Source organism: Leptosomus discolor, chromosome 19, assembly GCF_034619465.1.
Source record: "Leptosomus discolor isolate bLepDis1 chromosome 19, bLepDis1.hap2, whole genome shotgun sequence".
Taxonomy (NCBI): domain Eukaryota; kingdom Metazoa; phylum Chordata; class Aves; order Leptosomiformes; family Leptosomidae; genus Leptosomus; species Leptosomus discolor.
This window is the reverse complement of record NC_141409.1, coordinates 12,870,082-12,897,408: the sequence shown is the minus strand read 5'-3', so window position 1 is coordinate 12,897,408 and position 27,327 is coordinate 12,870,082. Positions and strand designations below refer to the sequence as shown.

The 27,327-nt window shown below is 37.6% G+C and overlaps 1 protein-coding gene across 2 annotated transcripts in view; it reads left to right on the top strand.

Moving 5' to 3' along the window:
- Nucleotides 1-27,327, top strand: part of DENND1A (DENN domain containing 1A) — a 208,088-nt gene that overhangs the window by 41,619 nt on the left and 139,142 nt on the right. For both annotated transcript variants that reach the window (XM_086475517.1, XM_086475515.1), the window contains exons 4-5: nucleotides 13,926-13,975; nucleotides 18,450-18,569. In XM_086475517.1, the coding sequence (XP_086331643.1) occupies nucleotides 13,926-13,975; nucleotides 18,450-18,569 (170 nt within the window). The remainder of the gene's footprint in view (nucleotides 1-13,925; nucleotides 13,976-18,449; nucleotides 18,570-27,327) is intronic.

Sequence of the window (27,327 nt, the reverse complement as noted above, 5' to 3'; positions counted from 1 at the left end):
AAAATGATTATAGTGTTCTGAAAGCCACTTTGTAGTAAAACCAAGGCAGTGTAAATAGTAAATATATGAAGTATTTGATACTCGCTTCTGAAGCATTTGATACTCTCAGTTTGTGTAGAGCTATCCTACTGCATTCATACAGGGAGTCTTTTTAAGTGAAAGCCTAATAAAACTTAATGTAGGATAGTTATAAACATTTTCCTTGTACAGTGACCCCTATTGACTAGGTAGCGGTAAAATAGCAGCATGAATGGAAACCTTTGTACGGGGCAGGCAGGCAGACCCTGTAATGTGTAAGGAGATCACCCTGTGCCTTACGTGCAAATAGTACTGCTGCTGTTTCACCGAAGCATTCTGGAGATGGCTTACCCTGTGAGGACAAAGCTGGATTCTTTGGCTGAAGTCCTGAGAGATAGCGGATGGGACTAAACCATGGGCTTTGGCTATAGAACTGAGTATTTTCTGAATTCAGAGCATTTTTCTGGTTCCGATAAATATGATAGCCTTTAATAAAGGAAAGTGAAGAAAATATGTATTCCTCGTTCGCTCTGTCTTATTCTGTCATCCTTGTTGTATGTTACAAGTTGTTTTTTTCATTACCTTTTCTTTAGACCAAGTAGGTGAGAGGTCAGTTTTTCTTATGTATTTCTATTTGGGCCTTTTATGTGCTTCTCTAGTATCATTTAATTAGTATAAAAAAATGCAAGACCTCTTCAAATCTAATGCCTTTCTGTATGTAGTAGGGTATACTATCCTTGTTGGAAGTGCATTACAAGGCATTTGTGCTAGACAGAATTGCAGACCTTGGGAAATACATGCCAAAGATGATTTGCATCTTAACAGATTATGTCAAAGGTTCTGTTCGTCCAAGTTCCATTTTAGAATTGAAGTTAGTAAATCTAAGGATTATAGTAGTTAAGTTTCTATAATGAGAGAATTCAGCCAGAGTATATATTTAACAGCCTGACAGAATAGCGGTGTTTAGTAAGCCGTCAGATCTGCACAGAATTTCACATAGCATCATAGCATTCTAGGCTTCTTTATTATTTTGTGTTTATTTTACTACTGCTTGGTGATTGGCTGCAAAAATCATTGCAGTGGATTTGTGCAGAGCAAAATAGTAAGTCAGTCTTTGTAAGTATCCCTGAAAAAAGTTAGTCCTGACTCCTAAGGCATGCTGAGTGAGAAAGTACTCAAAACTTTTTTTTCTTTAAGATAGTAGTCTGAGTAGCTACTCCGTTTGTTCCTGTCTATGGAAGAGCTGACTTGGAGATGCTGTTTTCCCTATCGGTTGCATCATTGATAACATTAGTTGAGGGTTTTTCCAGTTATGATATCTGTAGTTCAGAAATCATGGTATAGGGCAGGAGTGGTGAAAGTGTAGAACAAATAGTAATTAACTGCCAAGTGATCTTTTGAAGCAGCCCAGGCGGTGACTTGGTTTTGGCTTGAGAGTACCTAAGACAGTGTGGGACTCCAAAGCCTGTGTGTGAAAGCCACGTCAAAAACCAGTATCCTCCAGAAGTTAGAAAAATTCTGAATAGAAATTGAGGAATAATTGGGTTCAAGTGTGAGAAAATGTGGTTCAAGCCACTTTCTAAACAATTTCAGTTTTCTTTCCTGTAAAATCAGTCAATGTTGGAAGTTCTATAAAAACAAGTTGAATTCGCCACAAATTATTCAGCCAAGTGCAAATATTACTGGATACAATTGTATGGCCTTTGTTATACAAGAGGTCAGACTAGATGATCATAATGGTCCCTCCTGGCCTTAAAAATCTGTGAATATATGAATAATTTAAAACCTGTCCTGCGAACCCTTATTCGTTGAGGTAGTCGTATTAAAATCCTGTGGGACTACTTGTGTGAGTAGAGGTTGTGGGATCAGGCCTAAAGTGAGTAATCATTATCACTTATGTTTAAATTTATTGATAAAACTATAAAATATTCACTTCAAGATGGGTTTCTTTCAAATGGGAGAAGCTTATGCAGTGGTACTCTGCTCTGGTTTGGTAAGCCAGACATTATCAAAGTAGTTTAGAAAGTTCTTCTGTTTAGGTTTCCTGAACCATTCAATTCTCTATTGGTGCTATAGATCAATTTATAAAATATTGCAAAAATATTGTGTAAAAACTTATAATATGTAGGAAATATCTTTGTTTTGTTTAAAAATAAAATAAAAGTGCCTAACAATATGGTGGGTATAGGCACATTAAAGTTGTCAGTGCATCTCAGTGCATGGAACTGTCTTCCGTGCTGTGACTGATTGTGGTCATGTTCACACGTACAGCAATACTGGGAAGTACTGTCCTGTGCAAACAGTAGAACTTATTTTGAAACACGATTAAAATGAGTATCCGCAGGTAAGTGGTGTCATCAAGGTTAGAGTTACGAATCGATCCCAGATATGCCATGTCTTTATATTAACAGTCAAAAAGTAGTTAAACAATTCCTCAGTTGATGAGATCACTTTTAAATCAAGAGTCTATTGGGATGGCATAGTTACATAGCTGAAAAAATCTGAGTTGCTAATGGCTAAGACTGTTTTTGAGACCATACTACTCGATGATAATACTCTGTCTTCCAGCTTTATTTCCCCTTAATATGTTTGCTATTTCTTCTTTACTGTAGCCGTACTGTTTTAACAGAAGTCAGGAGAACATTTATTTTGTAGTCTCTGAAATAGTCATTGATGCTTCAAAGTTTCCTGAGCATGTGGAGGAGGAAACAGTTCTTTGGATTCTTGCTCTTGGAACTTGTCTGCCCATATCCCCGTGTTTAAATGCATTAAAAAAATGTGATAAAGAAGCTAAAGCTTCACTGAAGGTGCTGTAAAGACAAAAAGCAAGTGAGAAGTAAAAATATATATATTTTTTTTTTATTTGCAGAGCATCTTGTGGCATGTAAAAGAGCATCAAACCAGACAAACCAGCTTGTGCTTTGTTATTTAAATGGATCTTCTTGTAGCCAGGTGCTGGTGCATGTGAAGGTGTGAAAGGGCGCTGTAGAAGATGGCTGTCTCTGTGTTGATTTCTGAGGTGGCAGGAGATTGCCATGACTTGCTCTTGACAGCAAAGGGACTTCCTGGAGTTTGGGGCAGTGTGGATGGAAAGATAACTTTTTTGGTTTTCCTAACTGGAGTCTTGCTGTGTGTGATATTTAGTTTAAAGTAGGCTCCACACCTCACTCCCTGAAGTGATGTACTGTAAGATCACATAATCTGTCTGTTCTTTACAGGAGAAGGAATTCTATATTAAAATGTTGTTTCTCAGGGAAGTCTGATGGTGGTTTGTTACTTGAAGACTAAGAAGTATTCAGTTGTAGTCACCTTCATGGCTGTCAATCCCCCGTGCCCTCTGTAGGTTCGGCAGTGTAGGGGTGGGGTGCCCCGTTGCAGACACAGCGCAGGTCATGTGCGTAGGAATGCGAGTGCACGTAGGAGTACGGGGTGGCAGGTGTCCTGAACTGCAAGTTACTATAATGTAGCCAAATAGTAGAATGCGTGTTCTGGAAGGTATATATTTTGTAATACTTTACTGCCTCAGCTGTGAAAGAAAAGTAGGCTATAAGTGTGTATAACTGAAATGTCAAGATTTTTACATATTTTAATTTCCCGGTACTGCATTTTCTCATAGCCATTATCATGAGGTCTATGTTGGCATATTTGCTGTTACCTTTAGTATAACTTCTGAATAATTTCATAAATAGTGCAAATAGATTGCATGATGCCTTAATTGAATTTCCTGAATTATTTTGTGTGCATTATTCTTTGTTCTTTTTGTAATTTATTTTTTTAAAGGAATGATTGGGAAGTAGCCTGAAAGAAAGGATTTGCTGGTGATTGATAGATAACATTAATTGATACTCACATACTCAAATTTTCACATGTGTCTGGGCAGCAGTGCAGAACTGGTAGCATATTATAGAGAGAAATTGGAAATTATTCTGTGTTAACCCAGGGAAGTCCAGAGTTCTTAGCTTTACACTTGGAAAACTTAAGTTTCTGAGTTAGTCATCTTTGTACGTATCGGCTGCCTTTTCTCCAAGTAAAATCCACTTCCCATGGCTAATGAATGTTTTTACAGCTTTCAGGCTTTTGATCACTATTCTCACTAGCATATTCTCGTATTTGGAAATCTGAAAGTTGTGAAAATACTGATAAATTTGAAAAGCTGTATCCTCTTGTAACCTTCAGTTATCTAAGGTGATCACTGACTCCATCTCATCTCTTCAGAGTTTGATGTTAGAAAAGTTCTTTTTTCCCTGGGGGCACTGGTGTCCTCATCATGTATATGTCACATATATCATCATTTTCTCCTTCCTTCTCCTTTAGAGAATTCTCAGATAGGTATGATGTGAATGCAAGTCTGAGAAACAGGTACTCCGAATTTTAAAAATTGATCAGCTGTTGCCCCCTTTGGCATAGTTGTTCTGTTTTGTGAGGTTTCCTCAGCAGCAAAAAGTAGATAATGTCTGTGTAATGGAGTTCAGTAACTTCGTTAGTGACTAGCTTTAAAGCTCTTCCACATCAACACGTGCTCTCCAGCAGTAAGGAGGATTTTGGCCATAGGAATTGGAAGACTTTTGTGAGAAGGCAAATCCATGAATTCTATCAGTTTCTGGTATTTGGTAACACTGTGATCGGTATATCCGTGACGTTAGCAGTCGTGTTTAATTTTTGGGTAACAATTCTGAAGGTGTTCTGTTTTCTTCTAAGTACAATAGCATGATGGAACTGTTTTCCTCCATACTTCTCAGGAATTCTGTATTTTGTGCAGTTGTTGGTTAGGATTCCCAGTCTGTAGCTTATTTGCTGCTAAGGATGTCACTAATGGAGAATTTATGATATGGAATGACTAATTGAATTCACTATGTGCTCTAATATTCTCTTTGGTAATCAGTGCAGGAAGAAATTGGATTCTAATGTTATTCTCTCACATTTCTTAATGCTTTGAATTTCTGTAAAAGATCTTGTCAGTGAAATGACTTAATTTTACAGGGAGAGCTGGTAGAATTTCTGTAATATGAAGTGGGAGAAAAGACCTTTGCAAAGGCAGAGAAGTTGTTGTTGGCAAATTCTTGTCTTTGCTTCTTCACCATAAAATGCTGCTGTTGTCTTTGTTTAGACTGTTTTCAACATTGCAAGTTTCTTCACATGCTTTTTCTTGGGCAAAGTGCAGGAGTTGATTTTTAAGGACATTTACTGTTCATTGAACTAAGCTATTTATTTTTTTTTTTTGGTGTGGGTTATTTTGCTGGTTGTCTATTTATAACATCCTAGTGATTAATTTTTCCTTTAATTTAGTTTCCCCTCTGTTGTGCCTGGGTGCTGCAGAAGGGTATATGAAAATTTGCAACCAGCTAGAAGACATTACAATCTTTAAAAGCCAAAACTGCCTATTTTTTCTTTCTACCCCCTGAAAAATGAGTCTCCTGTTGGGGCTGTACTACAATGCAGATGTATAAAGGTGTACCATAGTTATATGGGCAGGAGTTGATTTTTAGGTTTTATTTTACGTTTGGAGCTCTGGCCCTTCTCTCTTAACGTTCTGTATTTGTGTGAATGAATTGCTGTTGTTTGCATTATCTGGTTATAGTTGAGATTGAATCTGGCCCAGTCTTGCTGTGAATATGACTGAAAATCTAGTTGGAGTAGTGCCATCATAAGTCTCCTACGATCATAAAGTTTGTATTTGATACAGAGCTCATTTTCAGGTATTCTAGCAGATACTGTTTTGGAGTATTTACTTGCATCTAACAGCAGCATACAGGGTTGGACAGTGGATGGTGCAAAGTGATTAACAAAGCATGATCTTGCCCATTTATGTAAACAGGGTATTTCTTTTGTGAAGATGTCTTGTTAGCTATCCATTGCAGACCTTTATTGGTGCTTCTTGAATAATTTGTTGAAACTACACAGTACAGATTCCTTATTTTAGCACTAAGACTTACAAAGGCTTCTTTTAGCAGCCTTTAATTTTGTACTTATGTATGTGACATAGCCTGTGGCTGTGATCTCTACTGTGAATCTGCAGTTGTTTTGGGATGAAAGAAGAAGGCAGCTGGAAACTCAGTAGCTACATCTAGCTGTCTACCTAGAGAAGGCCTTGATTTCAAGTTTATCTAAACAAGCTCGACTAATCCCAACTATCTGGGGGGATCCACTGTCAAAACAAGCAGCATGGCCCTAAGGCAAACACAACCATACAGAAATGAAGGCTGGGACTTCCAATACTCCAATGACTGCATACTGGAGGCTTTTTTCCTGAAAGAGAGTAAGAGAGGTAGAATTTGCATAATGCCTTTTCATTGGGAACTTTTGGAAAGCTGACAGAGGTCCAGCTTATAGCTCTGTAGCCACAATACAGAGTCTATAGGAGAATCCTTGAATGACCTAACCATATTGAAAGGAAAAATGAAAGCATCGAAGTATAGCCAAGTGAGTGTGGAAAAGAGGGCTGCTGCATTGTCTAACATCTGCTCTACTTCTCGTTAGTTTTGTTCTTTGGTATTCTATGTGGACTTTGGAGAAACCTAAGACAGCCTAACATGAATCCTATAATCTTCCTTCTGAATATTTATGTAGTGTGCCAGCCTCTAAGCTGTCCTTTGCATCTTCCTACTTCCCCCTCATTTTCATGCTCTCAAATGAGGCCAACATTTCAAAAGCTAAATAAATGTTTGTGAATGTTTATAAAAGATTTGCATAAATTTGTCCTTGTTTGACAAAGATCACTTTTTTCTTATGCCAGTTCTGAAATTTTTTTAAAGGTTTCAGTGCTTGTCTTGACAACAAAGTCCTGCCTCAGAGAACAATGATTGCTGATTAAGTGGGTATGCAGTTGTAGCTGAATAGAGCATTTCAGACGACGTCTAAAAGGGCCAGTCATCTTAAGCCAGAATTACAATATTTAGCAAATGTTAACCAAAGTATATCTTTAAAGCTTTGGTTTTGAGGCAGTATACCTGTGCAATCGACTTACGGTGTGAGAAGTGTATGATTGCCTTTTCACAGCTAATCGTTCTCACCTAATTTTTCCTAAATGTGGAAGTGAAAATATTTAGTGACTCATTTTTAGTCACTAAATGTTTAGAATATATTTAATTCAATTAGTATTCTAGCCTTCCGATATTGACACTTCTTATCTGTACCAACTGATCAATGTTTATGCCCTTAATTAGATGTAATTATTTTTTTAATGCTTGTTGGTACAATTTTTCAATTCTTTGTGATTTGAGACTGGAACAATTATTCCTACAACAGTAGCTGTAGGTGTTTGGGTTTTTTTGCATGTTAGCTAAAATCCATTTGTCTTAGAATAAAAATTAAATCGTAATTTTATTGAAGGGATTTTAAAGACATTTATTGAGGAGATCTTGAAAAATTGCTTAAATATTTAGTTCAGCTTTACTTTCAGATTTTTTTACTGGAAAAAAGGTAATAGTCGTTTCTGTTCTTTTGTTCTATTAGTTGAGAGGTTGAAGTTGTCATTAAGGCAAAAACTAGAGCTACTTCTCTGACACAGTTTTTATCACATCTGCTAGGCCTGTGTCCCAGGAGGAGCTGTGCAGAGCAGTGAATTCAGCATAGGCCCATTATCTGCTGTTTTTGCGTATGTTGTAAAAGGAGTGAGACCTCAGGGAGGCTTGGAGCCTCCTCCCGTGTAATGTCCAAATCAGATTTGAAGGACTGGTGGCAGGAAAGCTTTGGCCTTGGGGTGTGAATTCTAAGAAACAGAGTCACAATTAGGTTTAAAAAATTCAGGGATTTTGAGCTTTATCTTGAAATATGTTTTTAGTAATGCAAGTGGAAAAGTTGCCCATCTGTGCACATATTTTGTACGTTTAAAATATTTAAATGATAGCAGCCCTCAATATGCTTAGGAAATGTTATTTATCTCATGCTCTTCCTGTTACCAGGAGTGCGCCTATATGTGTTGGGTTTTTTGTTTGTTTTTTAAAAATACCATTTTCCTGAGAACAATTGGTTACCTTCAGTGAAATGGTGTTATTTCGTACTGGGTGCCGTTCCCAGTCTGACCCTCATACAGGGAGAAGTGACTTTTGTAGAAGAAAAACCCTCCCCTGATTCAAGCTTTATAATTGCTCAAAAAGAGCTAATGGATTGTTAGAACAGTCGGCACATGGATGAACTAGTGCTGTAAAGTTGTGTGGGAATAGTAGTAGAATTGAAAAAGTAAATTAAGGTAATTTAAATTAATGCTGTTAAGCAAATTACACTCCTGAATTTTGGGGGTAGAACGTTCTTTTAAAGAATGTATTAAAATGAATTCTTAAAATATTTTGACCATTATGAAAGTCAGTAATGTTCAGTACTGCTATAAGATGTAGAAAGATTTTATGATAAAATCAGTGTCAGATGAGATTTGACATAAATATTTTAAATGAGCAATGATATTTTTTTAAAAAGAAGCTGTGTTGTATCAGCTTTTTAAAATCTAGAAAAATCTTTAAAATCTGGAGAAACCTTGGTTTTACATTTATTGTTCTTTGCTTTCTCTGCTTCATCATTTTGCAAAATCTCAGCTTTTTGTTGTGGCTGTGTGACACTGGCCTCTGCATGCAGGATACTGTCTTTTTAATTTGAGAATTAGATTTTATAAGCTTGAACTTTAATGCTTCTCCTAATTTTTGACTACGTAATGACATAGCATTTGTTAATTGATGAGAACAATCTGTAATAATACCGTTAGGAAAATTTGATGTAAGATAACATAAACTGACACTAACAATAAATGCAAATTAAACTTTAAGTTTTCAAACTACAAAAGGTACTGATCCCTGTTTGTTACTCGTTGTTGAGCTCAAGTTAGTGTTGATTTTATTTTTTTTTTTGCTGGCATTGCTTTATTACATTTGTATTCTTTAAATAAAATTTTGAAACTTGACTACATTGTCTCATCCATTGTAAGTAGTTGTTTTGTAAACAAAAGGTTTTTTTCAAAACTTGTTACTGAGGTGTTTGTTGTGCAGAAAGGTGTTCCCTCTCCTTGGAAGATGTGTGTGAATTTCTGACCAACTCGGCATAGCTAACGGGATTTATGGTGTTCTAGACTGTTCTGTACTCTTCCTTTCACTACCCTTTGTGTTTTAAACAGAGCTGTTGTCAGGTTTAAGTTGGTTATTTGGGTGCACTAACAACTGTTTGAATGCTTAAACCCATCGTTCCATTGCAGTGGCTGATTTCATTAATCATTAGCTTAAAGTTATTCGAATTTGAATCTAAGAGCAGCTTACAGTTTTGTGGCTATAAGGTAGATTATTATAGAGCCCAAATTTCAAGGTAATTGGATAATTTTTTGCTTCAGTTAATGTCCTAGCACTCTCTTATGCTGTATAAACATTTTCGTGATGTTTAAATTTGGTGTGTTTCTGAGCAGAAATAAAATCATCTGTAGTTGCTTGCCGGTTGGGTTGGGATCCTGTTACCTGCTCTTACTTTCCTTGATCCCATAAGGCTGGCTGTCATTGTTCTTCTCTTAACTCTCGTTGCTTTCCAGTTTCTTCTCCTTCCTTCATCGGTCTGTCAGTATATGCTTGAAACTCTCTTGCGAAGAGGATGGATTTCATGTTTGTTTTGCGGATTCGGGTGGTATTGCAAGCTGGATAAGATGAAAACTATTTGTATTTCCACCCTTTCTGTTTATAGTTGCACTTACAGCAACCTCACCTGTACTTCAGCTCTGGTTTAAGGTCGAGGAAATAAAACAGCATTCATCTTTTTCATCACTGCGTCATCTCTTCTCTCCGTGGAAAACTCATCTTATTTGCAATGCTCCATTCTCTTGTAGTATTTGAATTGTCTTTCTGTAAAAATGTATGTACTTTCTGAAATATGATTGTAGGGGTTTTGCATTGTGGTTTGTTTTGTTTTGTTCTCTGCATGATCCGCAGCTGAAGTTCTTGTCTGTACTCTGGGTGGTTTTTTAAACTTCATCCTGTTTTTCCTTGGGTTTCCCAATAGGCTTCCAAATACAGGTCCCCAACCTGTTGGGTTTTGTGGTATATTGTTTCCCTTCTCTGACTCACATGGATATTTCAGTGATTTGACTTAATCATTCATCATTTTTTATGAATCTCTGCCTGTATTTTAATTTATTTTCTCTCCAACTTCTACTTACACTTCTTGTTCCACTTTGGATATCTGTCCTATCACGCGTCTCTCTAAGCGCAGATTGTTTGCAGCGGTCGGCTGTTCTTGCATTAGCCTCCCAATTGGCGTATCGCTTTGGCACGGCAGTTTTACTTGATTGTAGCTGCAGCGTGGGATTTGTTACCAGTGTTTATTTGAACAAGAGAAATAAAGCGGTCCCGTGTATTTAAGAGGCTCTGAAGTTGTTCTGTTGACTTGGAAGTGAGAGCATACGGTGAAAGGTTTAAAAGTAAAAAAGGACTTAGATACAGCCTGCATATTAAATTCACAAGTGAATATGCAGGTTTTTTCAGCAATGTTGAGCTTTCTTTACTGTATCACCTCTACATAGAGGTTCCTTGGGGCGTTAGCCAAGTGTGTATTGTGTGTATTTAACAACCTTGCTTTCCGTACGCTTTGCAACTATCCTGCGTGTGTGTGTGGAGGAAATCCTTTTAGAGCCTGCCTCACCTTCATAAATTGCTGGGTGACACAAAAGGGCTGAACACTGTCTTCCTGCCTCATTTATTTTGAAAACTTTGCTACTGAAACCAAACTTAATCAATGAGCTCTGTGTTGTCTCCGATAAGTTATGTACTGGCTTTATTGATTGGGAAGGATTTTAGAAAACCCATGTGGGGTTTATAATGTCAGCAGTGTTTTGATTATGAAAAGAGTTGGAACCTTGGGACAGGGAACCAGGTGGTGTATGTCCTAAAGCCACTGGTGACACGGCTGGGCTGAATCCCTCAAGGGACACAGTTCATGCCCTGCACTTTAACTGTGGTGACTGGCTGCTATAGATGCACTTCTTGCTCATTAAAATGTTAAAAATCAAACTGCATGTAAAAAGATTTGTGAAAATATAAACTTGGGGATTGATCCAGAAAACTGGCATGTGATACCCTAGAGACACTGGTTTCAGCTACTGGGTAATTTATACTCATCAGCTGTGTGTCCTGGATTGTTTTAGGGTTTTTTTCTTTCCTTCTTCTTTTTAGGGGGGTTTTGCTTTAGTGGCATTTATGCAGGTTTTTCTTTAAGAAAATAGGCATAAGGGAATAAAATAAGAAAACAGGCTATTGATACTACCTCTGTGTTTCATGTCAGGTAAAAACATAAAAAGGATTATAGGATGCTGAGATAGAGTGATTCCAGGTCTGAGGTTGTTATGGTCTTTGTTTGAAATGCTAAAGAAATGATGATTTTTCTAGGCTGTAAGTAGCCACTCGCCTAAAGAGGTCTGGTGGGAAGTTGTACGTTATGTAGGCATTGCTAATCTTTCAAACTGAGCAGTATTTAAAGGGGGGGGGAGCATTATATTTGTAGTAACAGGCTTGCAACTTGAGCAAAAATGTAGTTCTCCCGTAATTGTATTTCTTACGTGCAGAAGATCAGCAGTTTTGCTAATTAAAAACTAATCCTGTATATGAGTTTAATATTTTTTTTAATAGTTAAAAGTATGCCTGTAGCTAACCTGTAGAAGTTTCAGGTTTTTTAGTGTAAATCAAGGCAGATAAGTAATGGTGTATAATGAATGGCAAATTATGTCCAATAACACTATAAAAGCCACGTAATATTATCACTGTAAAACCTTTCTTTAAGAGACAAGGCAATGCACAGTGGTACAAATTCAACATATTGCCCCTTTTAAGTGAAAATTTCGTTTTCTGTGTTTAGGAAACTATAAATCTCAAGAAACAAGTGCAATGCAAGTTCTGAGTTATACACGCATCCACAATGCTGACGAGATGATAAAGCGTATTCATATGTCAATGTTTTTATGTGCAGTTACAGTAATTATTGAAGTCATCAAAATAATGACGAGAATATATTCTGCCATGTTGAGGGGACTAACTTTTTATCTTTTAACACTTTTATTTCAGAATTCTATGTAGCAGCTACATGGCTTTGTTTCTAAAAAATAGATGTGCAGTCATTGTTTTGAGGACAGTTTGTGTTGATAAGGCCAATAAAAATATAGGCACTTCCCTCTCCTGCAATTATAATTTTGATTATTTTAAAGTTCGGGGGGGGAGAGTTGATTATTTGTTTTGGTTTTAGCATTTTATACGTTAAGATTTCAGTTGTGGGTAAAGGACAACTGTGTAATAGCTAGAATTTGTCAAGGTGTAGCTTTGTGCACAAGCAGAGTTGTTCAGCAGACAGTCGATCCTGGTGGAAGTCAGGGAGATTCTGCACAAGGGTGAACCCAGTTGCATTAATGAGACCTTAACTATCAAGGCATTATTTTGTATCAAAATACGTATTTCTGCAGAGTTTACTCTGAAACCTCTATAGCTGCTTTCCAGCTTCCCTGCTGAAATTGAGAGGAGGATGCTTCTTTGCTTTACATGGCATTCTTCAATAGAGCCTTTCTTGTTCTTTAAGAACAGGAGGTTGTTAAATAATCTATCAATAACTGTCAAGAAGTCAAAGTTTCCATATCTGTTTCTGCCTGAAATGTTAAGAACTTGCCACATTTTAGTTGTCAAGAAACCCCCAAAGAAGAGTCTATGAGCAGTTGAGCCTGAAACCATTGCTAAGAATGGGATGTGCTTGTTTGAATTATGTAGGAGGAACATGTTCTTGCAAGGGACTCAATATGTTTTCTGCTTCATTGAATAGGTTATTAGATTGATGTAGTTTATTTGTTGAATGGTGGCATTGGTTTTAGAAATAAATGAAGCAAGAAGCATCAATTTAGTTATTGATGATAATTTATTGCTATTGGTCAGAGAAGTGTTGAATTTATCAGAGGGTTTGTCTTTTAGTCAGGATTATCTTGTTTCAGCTGAAAGCAGAAATATAGTTTATGTTTTGGGTCCTGAAATATTTAAGTGTGAAGGAGAATGAACAATGAATTGGCTGGTAGTAAAGGTCTGGAAACTAGGTGGACCTGTGTGATGGGTTGTGGATTATAGAATTCAAATTTTGGATATTATAGAAGAATAGGATGTAAGTGCATTACTTTTGTCTATGAACACAAGTATTTTGGGACTAACATGTTTCTGGTTTTGCCTCTTAAATGACTGTATTTGTTTAAAATTGTAAAGTTGGGGATGATTAATTTCTCTGCTAATTGTGTTTTCAGTTTTCACATTCATGCTTTTTATTTGATATCATGCAAAGGCTATACTTAAAAGTTTCTCTGTGGTGCTGTTTGTGGCTTTTAGAAAATGGTTTAACAATTTGTATGAATTTTAATACACATTGTTTTAGGCAGTCTTTTAACACTCAGATTTTCTTTCTAATAGCAGTAGGCACTGTTAAACATTCCTGCTATGAGACCTATTGGCTTTATCTTTTGTTATTTATCTTGCTGATGTTAGGAAGTATTCTCTAATCCCCCAGACCTCTGTTCCTAGGTAACAGTCAAAAGCTGTGCCAGCAGAAGTGGTCCTGCCAGGCCAAGCCCATGTGATTTGGTGTTATTCACTATGATCCATATGGTCAGGGTAGAGACTGTCCCTAGAGAGGTGTTAACACTCAACAACCCAACCTCCTCCTACTCTTTGGAGAATTGCTGGATGGCTCCTGCTGCCTGCCCATGTGTGAATCTTGATTAATTTTTCATTTTTAATGAAGTTTGATCATGTTTATTATTTCACATGATTGACTGCCTGGTACTCCTTCCATGTAATTGATAAAGCCCATATTTCTTCATCTGTCTCTTATTTCTTCAGGGCAAAGTTGTGAAATTGTGTGATGTGGTTAATATTAGATTTATTGGTCCCAATAGATGTATAAATTATCTCTTTTTCTCTCCACAGGAAGTTCTACAGACTTTGACCAAGTTTTGTTTCCCCTTCTGTGTGGACAGGTAGTGTTAGCTTTTCAAACTTTACAAGAAAATAAGCTTGTCAATAAAACCACTGTAGAAAATAAAAACCATACCATTCTTAATGTTCTGTCTGCCTCAGTGTGATTTAAAGCACCCAAGTGCAAATTATAGTCTTAGAATCACTTTTTCCTGGGGTTTTTATGGGCACCATCAAAAAAAAAAAAGTTTTAAAAGTTTGAGCTGTTCAGTGGCAGCAGTAAGAGTGCATTTTGTTTTACTTCTGTGTAACGCTTGGATGTGAAAATGCTTGGGTAGTAATTGTCAAATATGCGTATTAATATCAAAGCTTTGTGTGCATATGTATTTTATTTGTTAATTGCCAAAATTTGGGCACAACATTGAATTAAGTGCTTTACATTTAACGTTCTCTTGATCTTGCTGGAATGCTGGTGCTTTATTTGGTGGCTATTAATGTGGCTTCTAGGTTTTTGGGAAAAAATTGCAGCATGAGTTACAGTGGATTTGACGGGAAATGAGAATATTTAATTCTTGTAATTCAGAAGACTCCAGTCCTTTTTTGGTTTTTTATTTTTGGTTTTACTGTGAGTTATTTTTGATGATTTAATGAAAAGAACAAGCATTGAAATTTTGAAAGGGTGCACCACTGCTCATATCAGCTCTGAGCATCATTTAATTGGTTAGAATCGGTTGTCTTAGCTCAGCTAACACACCGAATGGGTTTGATTGACGAAATTAACCCTAACTGTGACTAAACTGCTAGAAATCTTTTTCTCATTTCAGTGAAATCTGTGATATTTACAGTAGGAATTGATTTCCTTTATAAATCAACATCCGTTTCTAATACCACTTCTTCTCTGAGCCATTGTTAAATCTCTAAAAAAAATTTTTTTTCCCATTTTTTCCCCCCACCCATAGGCCAGCTGGTATTTCTTAGTTATATTGAAATACTGTTCACTACTTTCTGTGAATGGAGATGAAATCTCACTATGCTTCTCTGGAGATAGGAGCCTACATAATAAACCCACTGCTATGCTTTGTCCTCCGATGTGGTAATCTGGGGTTGGAGGAGGCTGAAAGCTTGAATGGATCATGCAGACGATGTGTTCTTTCAACCCTCCAGGTGGTTCCTGCAGATCAGGGTTGAGAGACATTGGTGAGGCACTGCTGGAGACAGCTATTATTACCAGTGCCTCTGCTGTACCCGATTTGTACATAAAAAGAGAATTTGAATATCCTGGGCTGTCAACATGAGCTACTTAACCAGTGCTTGTTGACTCAGATGACCTTTAAAAGCCACAAATACTTCTTATAACTTGGAATCACTTTTTGGTGATCATCTTTTTGCTTTCCTAAGCAAAGGGAGCAGGGAAGTACTTACATGTATTTTTCTCATGTATGTGTTTCTACTAGAAATATTTATGCTTATGATGTGTAGGTTTATTGTACCTAGGGGTTTTGTTTGTCTTGTTGTTTTTTTGATTTATCCAGCAATATAGCGCTTTGAAAGATAAGAACACTGAAAACCCATATGGGGTGCAAATGAGAACATAATGAAAAGTAATTCCCATTTCTGGATTCGCTTGTTTGACTGAATATCACAGACTGTCACTGAAAAGACTGTAAGCCAACCATTTTGAACATAAAGGAGAGATTGTAACCCATAACATGCTTAATAATTTAAAATTAAGAATGGACTTTCAATACTCCAGAAGGTGGAGGATGTCCCAAGTTAAGGATATGGCAGTGAAAAGAGATGTGTGTGCTGCTTCTCTTCGTGATGTAGAAGCACACACACCTGCGCGCGCATGCATAGGTGTGCGATACAGTGCACCTTGAGTGCAAAATGTTCTTCATCTTTTAGCTACTTTCAGGTTTAGAACCGAACGAATACCTGTTCTTAGAGGCTGTTTCTGGAACTCAACAAGTGACAAATTTGCACTAGTTGGTCTTTTTCTTCCCTGTTTACTTTTAACCAACTACTGGATATATATTTATATTTATTTCTTGTATTGCATTTAAAGTAAAGTTATCAAAGTAGTGAGCAGGTAGCCCCATAATGAAATTGCTTCAGATAATGCTTTAATGTTTCCCTCAGTCTCCTCAGTAAACACTTTTTCTACTTCGAGATGAAAAGGAATTGCTTCTAGAAGAAATACCGTCTTCAGTTACATGTCAGAAAGGCCCTTACAGTCATGTCTTACAGAGTTGACTAGCACTCTCTAGTGGGATTTTATCCCTCTGTACGTGCCTGAAAAGTGGTGTGTTGGATCAGATCTCCAGTTACTACAATTCTTAGTCCTCAGGGTGGGTTTTTTATATATATAACGTTTTGTTCATTCTGAACGAAAAGACAGAGACCCTGAAGTGGTTTCAGTAAAGGCCTTCCAAATATGTAGGTACTGTTCCCAGTTAACTAGGTTGCCTTGTTGTTTGCAGTGACAATTTTAGTATGAGAATCTGTCCACAATGTTGAGAGGTTTTAAAGTTGTTGTTCTCTGTATAACAGTGGAGGTGCTGGCTCATTGTTCAAATAACTTAGGAACATGGGATGATACCTTCTGTTGGAATAATACTGTGTGTAGGGTGTCTCTTCAGGATCTGTGGAAAAATGATCAGTATGAATTATGAAGAGATGCTGATACAAATGATCAGAAATGCGTAGTCACTAAAGAATAGATGCTACTTTTCCTTTCACCAACTCAGAGCCCAAAGTAGCATTATCAGTCATAGAACTTAGGTTTTCAAGTCCTGCTGGAGTCATGTCCCCAGTTTATACCCTGTTTGTGAGGACTTTTACTTGGGGAAATTTAATTTACGTAACTACATTCTGCGTTACGTGCAGTATCATGCCAGGCTTTCACTGGAAACTTCTTGATGGTAGAAGTGTTCTCAATGGAGCTTGAGTTGAGTCTTGCTTTTCTGACTTTGATGTTAAACAGTGATATTTCTTTAACAAGTGCTGAGAAAGGGCGTGGGTCTTCACCTACTGTGTGTCTTTTCTAAAACTGCGTGTTTCCTAAAGAGGTGGCAAGAGCTGAGGAGGTACTATTGCCTCTGCCAGATCACAACTTCCAACGATGATAGGACGCCAAGATTTTGAGGCAAATGACGATCTGGTGCCTATCTGTTTGTTCTCTGTGCTGAAGGCTTTGCACTCATAGGCACAGACTCTGAATTGGTTTTATATTGATTCTTTTTAGGTATCTTGTTGCCAGTGGTCAAAAATCACCAGGGACTAATTGCCCCTTCGTTTGGGCAGTGGATGATGAATTTCTACTCTTGCGGCTGCAGGATCAAGGCAGAGGCTATTCTCCAGCTGCAGGAGTGAAGAACTCCAGTCAAATTCCATCAGGGTTAACTTGTGTCAGTCAGATATAGCTACTGATGGGGGATTTTTAAGAAATTGCTCTTCCTCTCTCCCCTTCCTTCCAACCCCAACTTGTGTCTGCCCATTTAGACATGAGATTTATGGTGCTTCCATCCTGTTAGGCTCTAAATAGACCTTCTTCCCACTTGAAAACAGAGCTATGAATCTTATACAGTGATATTAAGATCTTAGGAAGAACACTTTTTATGTTGGGAGAAACTGAAACCTGAGCAAGATCTATCAGACAGGTTTAATTTCTGCAGATCACATAAATGCAGGAATCTTTAGATTTACTTTGGAGGAACTTACCAACTTGTCACAATTGTTTAATAAACAAGCTTCTCCCTGCTGCAAGTGAAGCATATTTTTTTTCCCCTGTTCCATAATTTTAATTGTCAGCTAGAATGCTATGTCTCACACACACTCTGCTCTCAACCTTGTTAAAATTAAGCATATAATCCCCTTTTAAAACACCATACTAAAATCACCATAGTAACATGGCATCCAAGCTTTACAGCTAAAACACAACACCGGTAAGGGATTTTTTGGTATCCCCTAGCAGCTCAGTATGGTTTATGGAAATGGTTTCTCTGTTGACATTGATATTTTGGTAGGATGATAGTACTTACACTGTCTAATTCTCAGACTACTGAAATGCTTTTAAATACCTGCCTTTTTGTTCATCTGTGAATTTGGAACACTTTTTGTCTTCGTCACTGATGTTCATCCTTCCCTGTTTGGAATCCACTGAAGGGTTCCTCTTTGTAAGCTGGACAGTGACACCTTTCTGATCTGGATCCAACTTTTATTTCTGAAAGTCTATTTTTCTCTTTTTATTTTTCCTCTAGGCACCGAATGTATAGTCTCCCACAGAAATTGTTTATTGAATTGTATGTGGCATCATAGAAGAGAATATTTGCTCACTTTTAAAGCTTGTGACTGTTGGTTAAATGGCCTTGAATTTAATGGATTTTAGTGTTGCTGTTGGTAGGACTGACTTGTAAAGACTTGTTAATTTCTCAGAAAAACTCTGCTGAAATGTTATAGGTTCAATGACTTAGACTAGATGTTTTTGACACAGTTAGCTCAGCATTAATTTTTTCCTCTTACTCTTTTTATTTTCAGCCATGCAGTTAACCAAGTTGGGCAGAACTTTACATTTGTGCTTACAGACATTGACAGCAAACAGAGGTTTGGATTCTGTCGCTTATCTTCTGGGGCCAAGAGCTGCTTCTGTATCTTAAGGTAGGTCTGTGATTTGGCTTTTGGCTGACTCTAGGAAACAGTGTTTGACTTTGCTGTGTTACACTGCAGTTATAATTTCCAGCTGTTCAAAATTATTTTCGTATCTGGTCCTCAAAGTCACTGCTCTTCTGCAGAAGTGATGCAAATATCTTGCACTTTGAGTTCCTCTGTAGATAACTGTGTTTGTTTGTAGTCAATGTTCTTGAGTTAACAATGTGGGAAAAAAAAAAGTCTCTTTGCAGTAATTTGATATGACATAGCATGATGGCAGCTGTTATCTTTAGCTGTCACAACTGATCTCGTTAAGACATTTTGTGGACATTTGTGTACGCAAGTTTTATTAACAAAGCATCTGTTGGTAACTGAGAGAATGTCACTGATGGCCTACACATCCTAAAATTTCATACGTATGAGTTTTACTCTGTCCCATTGAGGGTTTTGTGAAGTTTGTCATAATAAAGACTGTTAGTGGAAGTTGGGAACAATGCATTTCACATAAAAAGGGACAAAGAGGCTCTATCAGAGTAGTTTTTTTATGACCTCCCACAGCCATGTTGGAATGCAGCCTGTAATTTTATATTTACATCTTGCAAGAAATGATGCAAGTAAAATCAGTTTTAATATCTACCAATAAATTAGTTCCATTAAGAACTTCTATGGATTGAAGATTTCCACGTGGCATCCAGCCTGTCTTGTTCTAAACAAAGTTGAGAATGGTCTGTCTTCTACTTTTTGCTTTTTGCATGTTCATGAGAAATCGAAAGTTTCAGAGCAATGGCCCAGATAAAGATAGCTCAGAGTTAACTGTACAAACAGCCAGCTAGGTGACTGAACAATTGCTCAAGCAACCACAAATGGAGACAATTTCCTCTATGAGCAATTGTAGACTCCTGTCTCGGTCGTCTCTGGTTTGCTTTGCATGTGAGAAAATCCAGTGTAAGAATAAGAGGAACTTGTCTTCGTCCTCCCAGTGCTGTGTGTTGCATGTGACAGAACGGGACCCTCTGTATACATGTTATTGAATGTGACCCCTTGGGAGAATTTCAGGGATAATGTTGCAAGATACAGGAGCACCTATCAAGTACAAGGACACTTCTCGTTTCATTGAGTTGCGTATAACAATGCCGTGGGAGAGATTTTGGATTGATGTGTGAATTTGAAATCAATGTGTGTGCCATTTGTGCTGGCACAAGAGTGGTGAAGATACCAAATGTCTGTTGCTTTATACTTCAGCGTTACACTGATGATAGTGATCTGCTAACTGGACCTTCACTGAAGAAGCTTAGTATTTGGAGAAATTATTGTGAAATCTACCAAAATTACTAAGTGATTGTGTGGGAGGCAGGGTGACAGGTGTTTTCTGAATATCTTCCTTCGTTCTTTCTTTTCTCTAGTTCAACTAGTCCTAGCTCTGGCAATCCAGCAGCATGGACTGTACACTGAAGACAGGAAGGTGTTTCCCTAGCTCTTGCCCTGTAGCTGCTACCCCATGTAGTTGGGGTGCTGAGGCACTCTCATGTGGGAAGTGTCTGCTTACATAAGGTAACTTTTCCTGAATAATGACAAATTAAAGGCAAAACACAGTTTAAAAAGAAAATCTGAATGAGGAGTAGTGTGAGTCCCTTCTTGATCTCTCCTGGATAAGAGTTCTTTGCTGTCAGCTCCCTTATGTTGAATGAATGCCCAGAAGAAATGGAGGAGTTATGTTGTAGTTAAATGCCTTCTGCTTCAACTCATAACCAAAAAAAAAAAGATTTCCAGTGCAGTCACAGCAGTGGCTGAATTGGGACTCTTAGCTTCATTCCTGTTGCTTCTTTCTTCTGTGCTGCACTAATGAGAAAATGAAAATTCATCATAGTTACAAGTGAATATAAGTTTTAGAGGCTAATAAAGAGTGTAAATCAGTGTTACACAGATTCATGTGCTCTGTTCCCAGGCCTGCAGCATCCATGGTTAATGTGAATCTTCTCAGTGTCCTTAATGCATTAAAGGATGCTGCATAGCAAATGAATGGGTAAAAAAAATGCTGAGGAATGTGAGAATGATCTCAAAAAAAGCAAATGGGGGTGAAAAGAATGCTTGTTTGTGGTTAAATTACAAGTTGGATGGCAGCAAGCTTCAAGTATTCCTTGATGTGCTCAGCGATAGTGTAAAAATTAAGGCATATTGTTTATTATTAGAGATGATATTCACATCAGTCAGAGATTTTCTGGGTCTGGCCATGGTAAAATGGTTTGGAGGTGGGAAATCATCACATGTTTAGATCTGTTCTTGAAGAGGAATGAGAGAAAAAAAGTTCTGCGGAGGTCTGGAAGCAAAGTTTGAAGCTGAGAGAGTACTCGGAAGGCCAGAAGTCAAGGTCTGGACTTTGAGGTTTAAAGTGACTTTTTCGTGTGGGTGCAAAGGTGCTTCTTGGAGTTCGATAGCAGTGAAGTTACCCACATGGACGCAGCTCCTGTGGCCAGCAGAAAGGCAATTCCATTTTACAGAGTAACTGTTTTGGCTGTTTTAACCAGTACTGTTTAGAAATCTGCTTTCAAGATAGTTTTCATAGTTTTGTTCCTGCTGTGCTTAGCATCACACAGATTTATGGAAATCTTTGATTATGTTTAAAAACTGCATCTTCCAGGTGTTCTCGATTTTCTTTGAATGTAGAACCACTGAGTCTGTGTCTCTTCATTTCCTTTTTTCTTCGCTTGATTTTTAGCTAATCATGAAGTTACAATGATCAAATGTTGTATGTGACACTGAGTTGCAGAGCGCTCTCTAGCAGACATCACTACTTTCTGCATTTCAGACAGCAGAGGGCGGACAAAAGCGTGAAACAAGTGTCCCAGGTGGTCTGGTGGGGTGTTCTGAGGTTCTAAGCAGAAGTGAATTAAACCCCCCCCCCAAGGTCACGTACCACACTTTAAAATCTCCTGGGTAACTTGGAATTCTGGATCACCCTTTTCAATGCAATATGTTACAAAACCTAAAAAAACCCTTTTAAATTATTTGCTTTTCCAAATGGTGAATGCATAGTGAGTTGAGAGCTGATGTCCAAGTCATCAAATTCTGAGTTCTAATTTGGTAATTTTAATACCTTAAAAAAAGTTCTACAAAGATTTTTTTTGTTTTCTTTCTAACACTTCATTTAAGGACTTCAGGATTTGCCTGAAATGAAATAATCCTATTGGATATGCATTAAGAAGCTGAATTTTTAAAAAAATTTGTTTCTAGAGGTTTGCTTTAATCTAACTTTGCATCAGATTCGGCATGGGTGCTTGAGGCTGAACAATGCAGATAGTTCTGAATTTAGTGAAGAGCTGTAGTCTTTCAGGTTGTTTTTTTAAAAAAAAAGGTGTGGAGACATTCCCAAACTGCGGTTGCTCGCTCTTCTGAGCCATCTTCTTCAACTCCTTGGTCAGACATGTCCCCTAGTTTTGTTCTGGAATTTGTGGCTGTGTTTGCCGCTTTGGCTGACTCCTGTGAGCTAGAGCTCTTAGAGGCGCAGGCATTGGTCGATTTCCACATTCTTTAATGGGAAGTACTGGTAAACCAGTTTGTATTAGTACCACTAAGTGTACTGAAAGGAGTAGTGTGTTTTATTTCACCTTCTGGTTTCTCAAAACTGAAGTGGACAAACACTTTTTGGTCTGCTCACAGGGGGCCAGAGTTAAAAACGTCGTAGCTGAAGTTACTATAAGGATGGTACTTGCACTTGTGCTGTTTCTAACGGTCTGACAATGGGTGAAGGAAGTGAAGATAGGGACACAAAGCTATGAAGAGACTGCCAAACATAGGGAATTCTAAATTTTACTGAGACATTGAAACATGAAATTGTGAAATTCCTCCCCCCCCTGCTCCTTTCAAAGAAACATCTCAAGTTCTTGTATGAAGACATTATTTAAAAGTGCATATCGGTTTTCATTGTAGCTGGGGTTTTTGTCCTGACTTTTATATGTTGCAGAATCTCAGACTCCTGACAACGTTGTCTTTCTGTGCAATCATGAAGGAAGAAAACGTTCTGCTTTAGGAATGTAAAAAATGTTAACTCAGTCTGAATACTTTTTTTTGATACCCTTAGTGCAGAATGTTTATATAAGAAAACTAACAAGTTTAATTTTTTAAAATCTTTTTATCTTTTGTCTTCTGAAATATTTCCAGAATTCAATGCAAGGACCCAGTTACTGATGCTTGAAAAATTCTTCAGGTTACAAACAGATAGGATCCAGTCATTTCTTCAAATGTCTGTTTATTTTCTATTCTATTTGTACTTTAAAAGTTAGATGTCTATGAAACACATTGTCATTATTTTTTATTTAAAAGCAATGTTGAACGTATGGTAACGTATTATATGTATGAACTGGTTTAAATGTCCAAGTTAGTGTAATGATCTCAGGCTGCATAACATAATAAAACAGCGACCTGAATAGCTCTCTTTTTTTTTTTTTTTTAATATAGATAAAAAAATCACAGGCTTGTTCACAAAGTTGACCCTAATATTAAATGTGGACTTCTCTTATGGCAATGTATATTTGAGTTTAAAAATTCCGTTTAGTAAAAATAGTATTTTTGTATCAATTGAACTTTTTTTGTAGTAGGTAGGTTAAAGGCCAAGTTTAGTAATTGTACTCTTGAAAATCCTTTAGCAGAATGGTTTTGAGGTAATGTTCTTGCTGTTACTTAGTTTACTTCATAGTCCCTGATTTTTGGGTTAAGAATCTGAGGCCAGTAATGTGAAAAATTGAATGAAAACCACTTTGAAATAAAAACGTGTTTTTGAAAAACCGAACAACAAACCATACAACACCCACAAACCCCCAGAATTTCTATGGTACAATACAGCGATCCTAATAAAACTTTTCTTAACATTTTTGAAGAAACTTAGCAGGTCGTGTAGAACACCACGTTCTAAATCTAGTCTGGATTACTGGTGTATGATGGAGCATTAAAATCTGTAAATTGTTTTATATGTGATTCTTCACTGATTGTATTTAAATATATTTTCCAGGATGTCACTAAGTTTGTAAGATATTATTTCTTAAGTTCTAAAGCTGGGCAGAATATCTTTTAGAGTGCTCTGTTGCAGTAGAAGTCAAGCTCATAAAAGCTATGGCGGGCAGAAGGCAGTGGACTTGTCCATCTAGGCAGAGAAATGTGTTGCCTTGTTAACTGCAGTTTCTCCACAAATGTGATTTTGGTCAATTTAATGCTGTATTTAATTTGCACAATTTCTTTTCCAGATACTATAAGAACAGCTCTGGGAGATGTTAGGTAAATGCAGCCAGACCATACACAGTCGTTTATCCTTCAGAGGCTGCCTACATGCTGGTTTTTCCCTTCCTATCAAAAAGGGTAGCAGTGATAATGGTAAAAACTTTGAGAAGAGAGCATGGTCATGGGTACATGAATGAGCTGATGGCAGGTACTGCTTTGGCAACACTAGAGAAGTGTGTGGTACTGGTAGCTGTATTGCCCTGAAGGCCCCAAGATTTATGTGTACTTAGTTGTTGAAGTAATTAGACTTGGTGGACAAGCACTCTCATTCCTGTAACCGTGTAATAGGTACCTTGCTTTTTTTTATTATTAACTAGTAGAATTTCTGTTTTATCTGTTGAACTGTGAGCTATAGCATCTATTTCTAACTGCTTGAAGGAGCAGTAATAACAGAAGTCAAAGATTCTTGTCTTGCTCCAAGTTTTGTTAAAGTGAAAAACCAAGCAAACACCACCATCCCACCCCCCTCCAAACCCCCCAACTTTGCATAGTTTTGCTTTGGTTCACAGACTTACTGGGCAAAGTTACTGATTTAAGAAGGTGCTATAACTGCGTGCAACCCTGATTTCAGTTTTACTTAATTTGAAGTTTTCAGTGGGTATTCAGCTTTTGTACCCAAAATGAAAATCATTCTTCTGAAGTGAAATGCAGAAACATTTGTGTGGAAATCCCTCTCGGCCAAAATAGCTAAGCTCTGCACCACTCTTTTTCTAAGATAAAAAGAAATGAATCTATAATAGTTTGTGACAGATGGCAGAAAATGTAACTAACTGAATGTGATTCTGTATGGAGTTATTTGAGGTTTTTGGTGTGATTTGTTGTGAGTTCCTCTCCTCCCCCCTTTCCTTTCCTTTGATTGCAGTCTTTGTCCATTTATTCTTAGGATAGAATAAGATTTCTGAGCAGGGGCCTCTCTTGTGGTGCAAAGTGAGAATTGTTTTTAATTGAGCAGAAACATGTGGAAGGATCAGGAATATCTCAAGGGATTACAGAAAAATTCCAAATTTGTACTACTTACAGCTTGTGTTTAGAGCAGGGTCTGCTGGGAATAAATGTTAGTTAGTGTGACCTGTGACCTTAAAAACTGTTGACATGGATTTCAGCCAGAAACTAGCCACAGAACTCCTTTGTTAAGCTCATTCATAGCTCCTTGAAAACTCTAGTCAGTGAAAGTTGCCAGCTCAAATCTAAGGAAAGCAGAGCCCTTTTTTTTTTTTTCTTTTTTTTTCCCATGCTTTGGAAACAGTGGACGCCCCTTAACCAGCAAGACTTCTTTAATAGGACTGCATCGCCGAACCTTGATTGGAATTGACAGCTTCCTGGCTCAGGCTTGCCAACTGGCAGGGCATTGATGCATAGGGGACAAACAGCTTTAAGGGCCTGTGTACCACTGTTTGTGTGTGTGCCTCCGAAATGTAACACACTGCTGTTGTGATACCTTCCAATGTAAAGAAAAAAATCCCAAACCCTGAACGCTGCTTTTAGTTCTGCGTAACTTTCAATGATTTTGGGGGAGAAAATTGAATATTTGTTGTGGTTTTTGTTTTTAAGATAGTTGTCCTGTTGTCCTGTTGTCTTCTAGAAGTTTCCCTTTTCACTGATTTGGCCAAAAGCCACAGAAAAATATTTACACTTTGCGGGGTGAATACATTTTGATTTTAGAATTTTGACTGGTTTTCTGGTTTGTGGTTTTTTTTTTTTTTTTAAATGTGGCCATATTGTTCTTAAACATCTGATTATCCCACTATAAAAGGGTTAAATTTACAAAACCTCCTTCTTCTGCACTCACTTCTTCAAGTTTTTCCGCTTAATGGGTTTTGTGTGTCTTCAGCTGATTCTGTGATAGGATTCAGTATTTGGCCTGCATGAAGGCTCACCCGACTTGAATTGTGCTTTTGAAGTAAGACATACCGTCACATCCGTAAGTCATGTTGCTACGATACGTATCTGGTGATAAGAACAGGTACAAATTGGGGTGAGAGAGGTAGAATAGAAATTTTAGTTAATTTTAAGCTAAAAAACGTACACAAAAAAGTATTCTTCTTGAAGAATCATTGAGCAGCTGGATGGTAAGCTAAGAGATCCTTAATTGATTTACAGTGAAACTTTATGCTGTTTCTGTACTGTGGACTAAAGTCCCGTTGATCCAATATCCTTTGAACAACCTGCACTCGGATATCACGGTTCTGATCCAGGTATTTCTTAAAGGCTTGATGTTGTGGACGTGCACGTTACGTAAGGCTATGTCTTTTGGAATATCTTCCATGGGATTTTTTTTAAAGAAGAAAATAGTAGATGCGAAGGTGAATCAACCTCATTTCTTCTGGGGACAGTGTAACATTAACCAGTAATGACTGTTGTTTTCTAGGGAGAGGAAGGGTGGTGGAAGACATGGGAAGCTACTTCCCCCTTGTAGCCATCCTCTTCCTTTGAAGGTGTAAGATTCTTGACCTTTTCTTAGTCTTTATCATCCTCTTTGAATTCTCCTGCTGTTTTTTGTAGCCTCAGAGAGCTGGACTTCCTATTGAACCAATTTCTGATCAGCTGAAATAATTTGAGTTTCACTGGATTCCACCCACTTTTCCAGAGTGGACTTTGCTGTGCTCCTGCGTGTACCAGAGAGCATTTTGTTCACGTTAGTGAGTCAAGTTGGAGTAATTCAGCTCAACAACAGCTTGAGACAATAGAAATTCTTTAGTAACCTATGGAAATTATCAAATACTTTAATTAGAGAGATTGATTTTTTTTTTCCTGTTGTTGTTCTAGAATGTTCTGTAGCTCTGGTTTGTGAGGGAGTATTTGCAGAAGGACAAGGAGGGACATCCCATTCTCGCTTTATCTGGATGAAAGTTTGTACCATTACGAAGCGCAGATTTGTAAGGCATGCTTTGAACTAGTGTTAATAGGAATTTTCTTCTGTGGAGTATGCAGACTATCGCATTAATGACAAATAATTTAATGTATTTAGTAGTAGTAGTCTGATATATGGGAAGGCTGAGCCTTGGAATTCTTCTTATGAACTAAAATCTTACCCGATTTAGAGTTTCTTACTGCTTTGCATTTTTCCTTTGCATACATAAAAGTATATTAATAGGAAGTGTATTTTGTGCCTGGTAAGAAAGTTGTTAGACTACTCTTTTTTTTTTTTTTTTTTCATTTTACTGCACAGTGGAAAAAGCCGCCCTCTGTCTGGCTGCGTGCTGCTTTGAGGAAGATGTGACTGAACCGTGGTTTAAGCTTTTGCTGTTTCCCCACTTGTGGGTTGTACATGGGTGGGGTTTTTTTGCCTGGTTGCTATTCACAGGCATTGATTTCAAGAAGAGCAGTTACTGGGGTTTGGGTGTTCTGTTTGTTTGTGTTGTCTTCTGCTCCCCCCTCCCCACTCTTAGCATTGATATATGTAGAGAACTCTAATTTTAGTATCTTGGAGTGAATTGGAAGATGGAGAAGGGAGCTAGCACAGAGAACAACGTGGTACCAGGACTGCCGAGTTCCG